We start from the raw sequence: 11020 nt of genomic DNA, 5'->3' as shown, positions 1-11020 counted from the left end.
GTATTTCTACATGTACATGTGTATTAAGTACATTGTATTTCTATAATTAAATTGAATATCTTTGAACCTTGTTTTTTATTTCTTTGTTTATTTTTTGACCCCTGCAGTTATACTATCACAGGTTTACATTATGTCCATCATAAGGCCTATTGATGCGCTTAGTGCAATATTTCATGGTTTATTACTTTTTTCGTGGTGGTTAATATTTTTTTATAATGTGAAAAGATTTATCATGTGTGACACTACAAATAGTTTTTCAGGCCTCAGCTTGTGTGTGGTGTGCACATATTTTTAGATCTTTGGTATGTGTACAAGATTCCTACAACATTGTGTTTTTAGCTTGTGCTTCTAAGCTTCCGCATTACTGTAGTTCTCAAAACAACAGACTGCCTTATAGCCGCAAAACCTGTATTACTGACTGAGAGGATGTAATGCCTGATGGCTCTCTGACTCATATAGACAAGCCCACCTCTTTGTCATCTTCACATGATGCAATCCTCTGCCCAGATGTCAGATTCTAATAATTTCTGTCTTCTTGATCTCTGTGTATCCAAACACAGTCCTTTGTATGTATTAACATCTCAAAAACTTATTCATTTATTAAGCAAAAAATTCAACACACTTTTAAAGATATTTTTTACATCTTTAATGTAATTTCTTAAAAGGTACACTTTTCTTGGTTCAGAAGCACATACAATTATTTTTGGAGAGGTCTCAAACAACGTTTTTCACAGACAGGCAGTTCATGCTATTCTTAAATCGAAAATGCAACACACCAACTAATAAAGAAATTCTGAAATTCATTTTATGCTTTAGATTCAGCATAGAAAAACATTTTTTTACTTTTTACTTATCAGACTTTTGGCCTCTACTGGGAAAAGAAAAGTAAATAATATAAATAAAACCATGAGACTATGCTTTAACTAGAAACACAACACATGCCATTGGACCAATTGTGCTTTTGTGCCTCGTTTTCGTTTGTGCCACTATTGCACAACACATTTGGTACATATAAACATTGACAGAATTACTTCACAGTGCTGTGGACGTCTGTGCCGTTTACAGTGTGGTGCATAATATGTAATGTCAGGAATGTTCTAATGAACAATATGTTCTGTTGTCTTCAGATAAGATTCGGGTGGGAATTGGGCATAATATAATCTTTCCTTCATTCCAAAAAACAGGACAGAAGATGAACATGATCTGTTACGCATGTCATATTGCATATATGCAACAAACAATCCAGACCTTAAGCGTTTTTAAACGATGACCAAGATTTTAAAATAGGAAGCAAACTGTCTTATTGACCCATTTTAATCAGTGAGTTGACATGTCCGATGCAACTTTTGTGACAAGGCCTGTTGAGGTCAGGGTGGGTTATAGCTTATCTTCATGGTTTAACTACAGTGAGCAGGTGTGGCCTTGTCTTGGAGGATAAATAATGAAAAGTCCAGAGGAGGAGGAAAACACGATGACAGAGCATGAGAACGCTGATTCACTCTCACGTCATCCTGGAGTGGGAAAATACACAGGGAGGGATGTATTTATTTAGCAGGAAGGCTGTCTCTCCCGTACACCGGAGTGACCAGTCCTGGGACAATGGAAATGGACAGTTTAAAAATGGTTAGTGTCAGCGACAAACCTCTAAACAATAAAAGAAAGTTCAGGCTCTTTCAATCGCAGTGAAAAGGTTAAAGATCACAGGACAGAAAGATTAATATTGTGTATTGGTGTAAGGTACATCCTGGTTTTATTTCTAATTTAGTGCACAAGTATACCTTCTTAAAGAAAATATTTAGATATACACAGACATATGTTACACTACATTTTAAATAATGTTTGATTATATATAGCTTTACTATTTTAAATTAAGATTAGCCTATAAATATTTTTAAAATGTATACATTGAAACTAATTCAACTAAATAAACTGAACAAAAGCGAGATGGGTGGAGCAAGATGTTTAAAAAGGTAAGAATGAATGTGTCCTAATTACATCTTGATCAGTTCATTTTCAGTGCATTATTTTCAAAGGTACACAGACAATAATAATATATTTCTTTATGACAGGCAGTGGGACGAATTAGCAGGTGAATCATGCTGAATATTATAGATGATGCAATATCTGCTGAACATGTCATGTCTTTGCTGTGTAAGTCCTTTTGTCTCTATAAGTTTTAATAGGTGAGAAAATGGGTTGTTTAGACCAGGCCTCTCTTAACAAAACAAGATTCTCAAATACATTCATCTGAGAGGAGGTGAGGGGTGTGGAGTGCTTGTTATAGGGAAGATTTCACTCTTTTGTTCTAGACATTTTTACCCAGAAAGGCCTAAAAATGTACCTTTACCTCAAGATGGCAGTTCAATGCATTCAGCAGTTAAACAAACATTTTTATTACACAGCGCTCCGGAATACTTCATTCCCAGCATACTGCTGGAAAATATTATTGTATGGTGACTACTTAACTGTTTTATTTCCTACTAACCCATGCAATTGATTGCCTTCATGACTAGATTTATGACTCTTAAATGACTCTGCCATTTCTTTTTAAACATATTTAAATATATTTTATGTTAAAAAAAATTGGTAAATAAAATAAATGAATTTAATTTACTTGTCACTTTTTGTCAGGGTTCACCCTGGCTATATTTGTGTTGAAGACAGTGTAACGGTACATTGTCGTATCCGCTTTTAAAGGTTTGTTAAGATGGATGCCGATTAATGAACTGAATAGATTACAAATTAATATATTTACTTATACATTAACTAAACTATTAACTATAATGTTTAAAAGGACATGAAAACATTGTTGCACTAGTTAAAAATAAACTTCAGGCATTTTAAAGTTGTTCTGGATGTACTACTATCTTTTATTCTTGCCTGTGTAAAATGAATGGTCTACAATCTACAATAACGTCCAGTGTTAAGCATGCGTGACTTGCTTTTGTACTATCGAACAAAAAGCACATTAACCCAACAATAAAATTATTCAAACAAATAAATCAAGTCAAAGTTTTGTAGAAATTTAAAAATATTACATGACACTCCTTAACATGGAGCGCTATGCCCGGTCTTGCCTTTCCCGGCACGTGGTCACGTGCGTTGGTGACAGTCAGTCACAGTCAGGGGCGTCGTTACATTGGCTGAGAAGATCCCCGTAAAACCCGCCCATGGGCAGTCCTCTGCTGCGTAACGCCCGATCAGCTGTTCATTTCCACAACAATAACAAAGGGAGCAGTTGAGACCTCGGAGAAGAAACGCGAAACAACCGACAACGAAACTCCGAAATAAAGGGTCCTCAAACTTTTAATTTCTTCCGAGAAGAATTGTATTTATATATTTTTATATTTCCTACGACAAATACTCTACCTCAAACACTTGAAGTGATTTGTTTTGTTCTTGAAGCCAACCTTCTTCCTGTTTACATCACTTTTTTGCCGCAGGTGAGTTAAAAGCTCTTTGTTGTTGATCGATTGACACTTCGTTTAATTACGTTATGGAAATGCTTGCGGCCCCAGCAAATACCAAACATATTTTAACAAAATGATCAACAGAGGTTGCGAAAAGAAAACTGTTTTCTGAACAAAGGTTTAGTGTTTAGAAATATGCATAAAAATGCATCCTTCGTGAAATGTGTCGTTTCTGCATATGGCACCATGGCGATCTGATATGTGTTCGTTGTTTCTGCAATTTGAGCATGTTTGGATTTCACGGATTAAGCTTTGTTCAGCACTGCCAGTTTAAAGCGTTTGGGTTTGCAGTCCGCCCTGTCGGTGGGTGTAGGGTTTCACCACTCATCCGTCCGTCGACCAGTCTGTGTGTGTACAGGTCTAGAAACCGTCATATATGACTACAAATACAGCTTTCGTGTATTTCCACACCTGTGCAATTATGGTAATAACCGAATGATGCGTTTTCCCAGCATGCATTTCTACTTGTGATTGTAATATTTTTGTATTATGTTGTTTAATAATATTTATAAAAATATAACAATCTGTATACAATAATTTCATTTATAGTCATTAGGGGTTTATTGGTTTTAATGAAAAGTAGGATTTACGTTTACCGCGAATAAGTAGCCTATGTGGTGTGTCATTAGTGTGTAATAAAGTATCTTGTTTTGCTGCATTCCAGGTCAGGTTCTTTTTCATAAATGCTGTGTAGGAAATATTGGAACGATAATCTCAAATTTGTATCTGAATTCGACGTAAAATAAACACTGATATAGGTCAGGTAGTTGGGCCTACTAGCGACGATGTAAATCTCTCCCTCCATAAGGATGTTGCGGAATAGCCTGAATACAATTTCAATATATTCCTCTTAAATTCCGTCGTTCATCTCGGCCATTACTGATCCACTGTCTTGTCATGTGCATAAACTGCACGTATAGCTTGCATTTTCTTTATTATATTTCAAAATTTGCGGCTTGTTCGACGCTTAGAATCAATGGCATTTAAAGTACCAGTGAAATTAAAAATGACCATTCTTGTTTTTTTCATGAAATATTGCAGCGTTTATAGTAAATAGCTTATCAATGTGGGCCATTTTCTTTTTAACATTCATGTACCCTCATAATCTTCAGTTAAAATCTGAAAATGCACTTCCGCCCTGAAATGACTATCCATCTCAAACGATGTAAACTAGACGGCTTGGCCAAACATCTTTGACATGGTTGATACATGAAGTTCTCAGTTCTGTCTAATTTGTGTCTGTTGATAAAAAAGGTTGCCTTTGGGATGCATAATGCTGGCATTATCTTTAACACAAACGACTCCTCAATTGTGCTTATCTGTGAATGTCTGCTTAATCCTCTATTTGGGGTTCTGTATGTGACCCCATAATTTGTGCCCAGCCCCCTAAATAGACAATGCTGTCATGACAATATGAGCAGGTGGAAGAAAGAATAAATTGGTAGTATTGTCTTAGTGAAGCATAGAGTTGAAAACAGCTTGCAGTTCTTCATTTCACAGCTGTCTGTCTTTGTTGTCACAGGCAAAACAACCGATAAGTGTACCCTTATGTGTCATGGTGCTAACGAGGTGGGGTGGATCTGTTCAAAGATCAGTTTTCATAGGCATCAGCTTCAGGGGTGAGAAACACAGGCAGTATCTGTGACATCTGAGACATATTAGACTGCTTTGTTTTGGCTGATCTGTGGTCCAAAACTAGTGAAAATGTTTTTTTGTCTATTATCAACATGAATGTTTGCGCTAAACTAATAAAAAGTTGCACTTGAGGAGCAATGTTTTGTTCACCTTTTGTATATTGAATGTCTGTGGTTGGGCTGGTATGGACTCCATGATTGTGTGTAAAATCTGATGCTTCATGTTACCGCCATGATCTGGGAATAATCTTGTGTTCTTCAGTGGAAGCGATACCTTTCCAGTAGCTCACAAATTTGCTTAGTGACATAGAAAGATTCTTGATTTTTAAAATTTCAAGCCCTGATTTTCCTGTTGGGTCTCTTGATGTTATTGAATGCTTGTACTTGATGGCTTATCTTTAGAAAATAATTTTGTCAAAATTGTTCTCAGCTTCTTTATGTCTATGATGTATTCATATCACAGAAGTGATTTACTTAACACCTTTAATCTGTGATATTTTATCTCTGATATAATGAGATGATGATCATTTGTTTGTTTCAGAGTTTGCCCGTGATACAGTGTTCTTCTCTTTCCTCCTCCAGGGCCTTTGTTTTTGCACAACCACCAAGAGCTATGGCTGCACATCATCGGGTGTTTCTCAACTGAAAATTAGTAACTAATGCACTTCAGCACCTTTACCAAGATCTCAGTGAACGGCTCTTGCAGCTGATGACCAAAGAGCCTGGCCTTCACCTACCGCCAGCAGGACCGTCCAGCCTCTCCCCGGAACGCCATCATGTTCCAGAGGTTCACCAGCGTCTTGTTTGGAGACTCCCTGGAGGGCAGCGGATGTTCTGAAGATCCAGACTTTAATGAGAAGGAGGAGGATGATGAATGGATCCTGGTTGATTATCTAGGTGAGACATCTTTTTGGTACCTGTTTCCTTAAATGAAATATGGATTTTATGTCCAGGACTGAAAATCTGTATTGTGTAACTGTGAGTAATGAGCATGTTTATTTCGTATTAAACTTGAGCTTTTCATTGAACTGATAAGAATTATTGATGCCCTTATTCATATGATGCATGTTCATCTGAAGGCCTGCATACACCATACACCCCCTTCCCATATTGTACATATGTGTGAATATTTCAGGTGCAGTGAAATCTGGTTGGCCCAGTTCATCTTTATGTGATAGACATACACGTTTATGGGCGAGAAGGCTCTTAGCCTGTCAGACAAAAGTGTTTGCAATGAGGTCTGCTGTAAAAATAGGACAGATTAAATTACCGTAGCATGAGTAGGTCTTGGACAAGCACCAATTACAAACATTAATCGTTGCCTGAAGGCTGAGCTAGACAGCAGGGGAGTGAATGCCATTTCTCTTGTTATTCCTGCGTTTAGCCTGACTGAAGGTGGTACAACAGCATACAACAGTTTCCCATAATGTTGAGAGGATTAGAGGTTAACAGGCTTGTCCTGGACATTGAAGAGTTCAGTAAGAGGGTTAAGAGCCTTCTTAACCAGCTGAGTTCAGAAAATGTTTGATGTCATCTGGCAGAACTGTAGATAAACAAGGTGTGGCTCTCTCCAAAGGAAGTTCTGTGTGTATCATAACATTGATGTTATGGGCGTGGAACTTGTCTCGTGACAAGTAAGTTTTTATATTAGGTTTAATGCAAATACAAAGCTGTTATGATATTTTCATTGCAAAGTTGCGTTTTGCACTTGAGCTGCATCAATGTTTGGTAAATTCAAGCAGGAATGTAACTAATAAAAAATGTAATAATCAGCTAATAGAAAAAAAAACAATATTGATCAACAACTTTTCTGAATATTTAAAGGACCCAAAGTCCACCTAAATGTTCTGGTTCTGGCTCTGACTTCATGTATGGGTGGAAGGAATGTTCAGTCATACTGCCGTCTAGTGGCCGCTGAATATGCAACACTTTAAATGCTCTGCCCAAAAAGCCAGCTGTTTACACCATTTTTGGTTACCTGCCAGAAGCCATGAAGAATATGAATAGAACAAAAATATTTGCTCTTTGGGTTCGTCTGTCTAAACGCGTGACTCGTTTTTCAATAGAACCAGTGGCACGTTTTTCTTTTATGCAACGTTTTCTGATCAAATATATCTGTTTCTTCTAATAATTTTGTGTTCAGATAGTTTCCACATTAAACGGTGACTATTTTAATGAATTATGTTTTTTAACCCTTCTAATCATCTGCCGAGCAAAATCGGTTAGTAATGCAATAGCTCATTTCACCTCAGCAAACCACGTGATTTGATACAAACAGTGAAGGTTTGGTTACATATCGCTGCTGTCCTTTCAAAGCCTCGCATGTCCAAATTCAATGTTTATCAGGAAATGAAAACATTGTGTACATTTTAAATGATTAAATATTGTGTTGTCAGAGTTGACAAGCACTTTTCAATATTTTTTATTATTGGTTAGATTTTTGCAAAACCCAGTGACAAACATAATGGTTGACTAATAATAATGATTTATGGGTAAAAATAAAAATCACGAAATATGGAGATACACGGTTTTAGAAGGACATCAGTGATCTAAAAGTTTAATACCAGTAATTAATCTTGACTTCCTGACCTAAATTGATATATCTCATTATCTTTATTCTGTCCCTGTAGCGAAGGCCTGCTCCAGCGCATGCGACGATGATCTAGTGGAGGTGTGTACAGATGATGTTGCTCCTCCCGACGCTACTGTGCGCTGCTCCTCCTGCTCGTCTCTGGACTCGGCAGACACTGATGCGGAAGACAACAGCTTTATGCGTATAGAGGCAGCGTGTGGGTTGGAAGAGAGCTGGTTTATCACCCCTCCGCCGTGCTTCATGGCTGGGGGCAGCGCTCCGATTCTATTGGAGACGAGTCCGCTGGAGAACCTGCTGATCGAACACCCCAGCATGTCTGTGTATGCCTTCCACAGCCCACGTCAACGGCCCGCTAAGGACGGCACTCGTGAGAAATCGATTTTAAGGTAGAGCAATGCATATTCTCTTAATAGTATACCGAAGTACACTAAAATTAATTTTTAAGTTTTCATTTATTCTTTAAAAATACAATTATTGTTGAATAGTGATTAAGAGAGTTTGATCTGTTTAACTTTGCAGGTCTGAAGTTCAGCGCAGACCAAATCGCCCCTCTGGCTGCTACGCAGCCGCCCTGGTCGCTGCCCACGCAGGCTTCCTGGAGCAGGCCAAGAACATTCGCCTGGCCCAACGCATCCGAGAAAACGTTGAGCGTCAGCAACTGTCCCGCAATGCCCTCCGTCGGCTCAACCTGCTGCGCAATGGTGGTGCCAGACAGGCTAAAGCCACTGTAGGCTTCGTTCACCAGCCGGGACAGAGGCAGTACAACTACTGAAATGGTCCCCTCCGCACTCCCCCGTCCTCCCCTTCACGCTGGGAGAATCAGTCTTTCGCCAGAAGGATTGGAGTCCTTTAGAATCAATGCCATTGGTCACTTTACTTCACGGCAGGTTCCACTCAATCTGAATGTGTCTGTGTCATGCGTTTCCTTTCTGAACATCTTTTATGTTCGGTCTCGTGTGTCATGAGGGTTGAATTGTGTTACCGTCACATGAGCTTCCCTTAGTTGTTAGACTGAACGTGGTGTTTTAGTACAGGCAGCTTGACATGTTTTTTAGCCTTTCACCATCTCCCTTCCCTAGCTGCTTTATAGACACAGTGCGTTACTTTAAAGCCATACTCAGTTCACATGAGTGACCGAAGTGTTAGCAGCACTTTCTGGTTGGGAAGGAACCTGCCTGTGACTCTAGAACAGTGCTTTCTTCCTTTTTATTTTTTTCTCTCTTTAAAAAAAACATTTGTAAAATATACTAGTTTTATTATCACTAAAAGCCTTGTTTCTGTAGTAGATTTTAAAATGTTAAATATATTTAAAAAAACTTCCAAAATATTTTCAAACGAAAAAATATAGAGAATATTACATATCAGTATGAATTTGATAAGAGTGTATGTTATCTGCATCGATATGATGTAAGCAGCAGTTTTCCCTATTTTAGTGACTGATTCGATGTATGACTGTGTAGTGCTAGTTTTCCAACAGGCGAAAAACAAACGAAAAAAAGTGTGTTGTGTTATTTTCCATATTTGCATATCTGCAGCACATGTCTCAGGGTCATCACTGTTCACCTTTGCTAAAATGCAGATTAAAATTGCAGATGGTAAATAGTCTTTGTACATACTGGAGAACCTCTAACTTTGTTTATGTGTATGTCACCTTGTGGAAACGTTTGAAATTCACGTAAATCTTTAACAAAAACATGCGTGTCACAATTTGAATGAAAGCTAAATGTTGCTCATCCTGTGAGGACTGTGAAAATGAACTCTCTCTTAAAAGACTGTTCAAACCTTTGACGACGGCGTGAAACTGTTAACATTGTAGTGACACTTTGTGTTATATGCCTATGTTTTATCTGACTAGTTACAAGTTGTATTTGAACGAAATATTTAAAGTAGCAACAAACTTTCAAAAAAATGTTGTATGTTATGTTTGTCATTCTTTATTCTTAATTTCTGGTGACACTGCCAAGGTAAATGTTTCCCCTAAATGAATGAAACTGAATTCAGTAACGCTGACATTCAAAAGAATGCATATAACATGCGTGTGCAACTCAAGGAAGACATCTGACTCGGTTAACATGGTCAGTGTGTCATGTGTACCTGTGTATGGAAGGTATGAGGACATTCAAAGACTTAAGGGTTACTAACCCTCTTCTCTTTTTCTGCTTGCATTAGTCTGTGTTGGCTAGTACATCCTGACATTTACTCTGTGGATGAAGGGAATGAAAGGGATTTAACGTTCTATTCATTTTCCATGGGTAATACAAGACAGGCCCTCTTTCCCTATGTCGGTAGGTGCCTGATGTTTGGTATTCATAACAGGGATTTATTTTGCCTTGAATTGCATTTGGGGATCATGTGCCTTCCAGGTGAACAGTATGACAATGCATCCGTGAAGAACTTGAAATTTGTCCAAAGGGACACAAACAAATGTAATTGACTATGCACAGAGGATTATCTCGTCTCTGTGAGCCACTTACTCTGTCAACTTTTTACACAAAATGTAGCAAAACGTTTTCTTTGTTTAACGTGTGAAGATTTTTTTCTGTGGCATTGCTATGTTTTAGAATGTGCTTTGGTTGATTTTAAGTTTACTGGAATAATACAGCACTTTGCCAAAAGTGTAAGGTTTTAGCATTGTTTATTTATCTGTTTCTTGAACTGATATGTTTTGAATGCATGTCACATACAAACTGTTTTATATGCATAGTATAATTTGCAAATAAATTGTTCATTTCATATGTCTTCAAAACCAACTATTTGTCGGTATGTATACTCTCAATAAATGTTTTAATACATGCTCATGTGTTTTTTTCTATTATTAAAAAGCTATATATTTTGTGGAGTTTATAGATTTGCAGGGCTGTTTATTCTGGCATGTGTCATTTAATCACCTCACTAAACTATAATAAAAGATTTCCCTTGAACCAATACCTAATGGTAACAAAATCCAGCTAATCTCTGAATGTTCCTAGGACATGGATATTACAAGTCTAATAATTATAGTAACAGTGTGGGTATTAGTTTTGATAATGTAGATTTTTAACTTCCACCTTGTCCTATTAAACTCACAGATGCTGACGGGTAGTAGGCTTGCTGACTTTTTGTCCAAGCAAAAATTTAAATGACTTTCAAATAATGCAATACGAAACATCTTTGTGGTGATATTTCAAATATTTGGGGATATTTTAAATATCTAAAGTAAATTTAATAATTGTGTATTGTAAATCAATAAGAAGTTGAACGTAACATCTATAGTCTTTGGTAACATCTTAGCAGACAATACATCCCGGATGTGACGTAGACTAGCATACAAAGAAAGCAGACTA

At 37.4% G+C, this 11020-nt stretch overlaps 1 protein-coding gene across 1 annotated transcript; it reads left to right on the top strand.

Moving 5' to 3' along the window:
- The first annotated feature begins 3217 nt into the window (after nucleotides 1-3217).
- Nucleotides 3218-10489, top strand: tp53inp1 (tumor protein p53 inducible nuclear protein 1). Its single transcript, XM_057341060.1, has 4 exons — nucleotides 3218-3443; nucleotides 5687-6001; nucleotides 7735-8083; nucleotides 8217-10489. The coding sequence occupies exons 2-4, from the start codon at nucleotides 5881-5883 to the stop codon at nucleotides 8467-8469; spliced, it is 723 nt and encodes a 240-aa protein (XP_057197043.1). The 5' UTR covers nucleotides 3218-3443; nucleotides 5687-5880; the 3' UTR covers nucleotides 8470-10489.
- Nucleotides 10490-11020: the final 531 nt, after the last annotated feature.

The sequence above is a fragment of the Triplophysa rosa genome, linkage group LG8 (genome assembly GCF_024868665.1).
Source record: "Triplophysa rosa linkage group LG8, Trosa_1v2, whole genome shotgun sequence".
NCBI classification, from domain to species: Eukaryota; Metazoa; Chordata; class Actinopteri; order Cypriniformes; family Nemacheilidae; genus Triplophysa; species Triplophysa rosa.
Note: the sequence above shows the minus strand (reverse complement) of the source record. Positions and strands in the feature narration are given on the sequence as shown.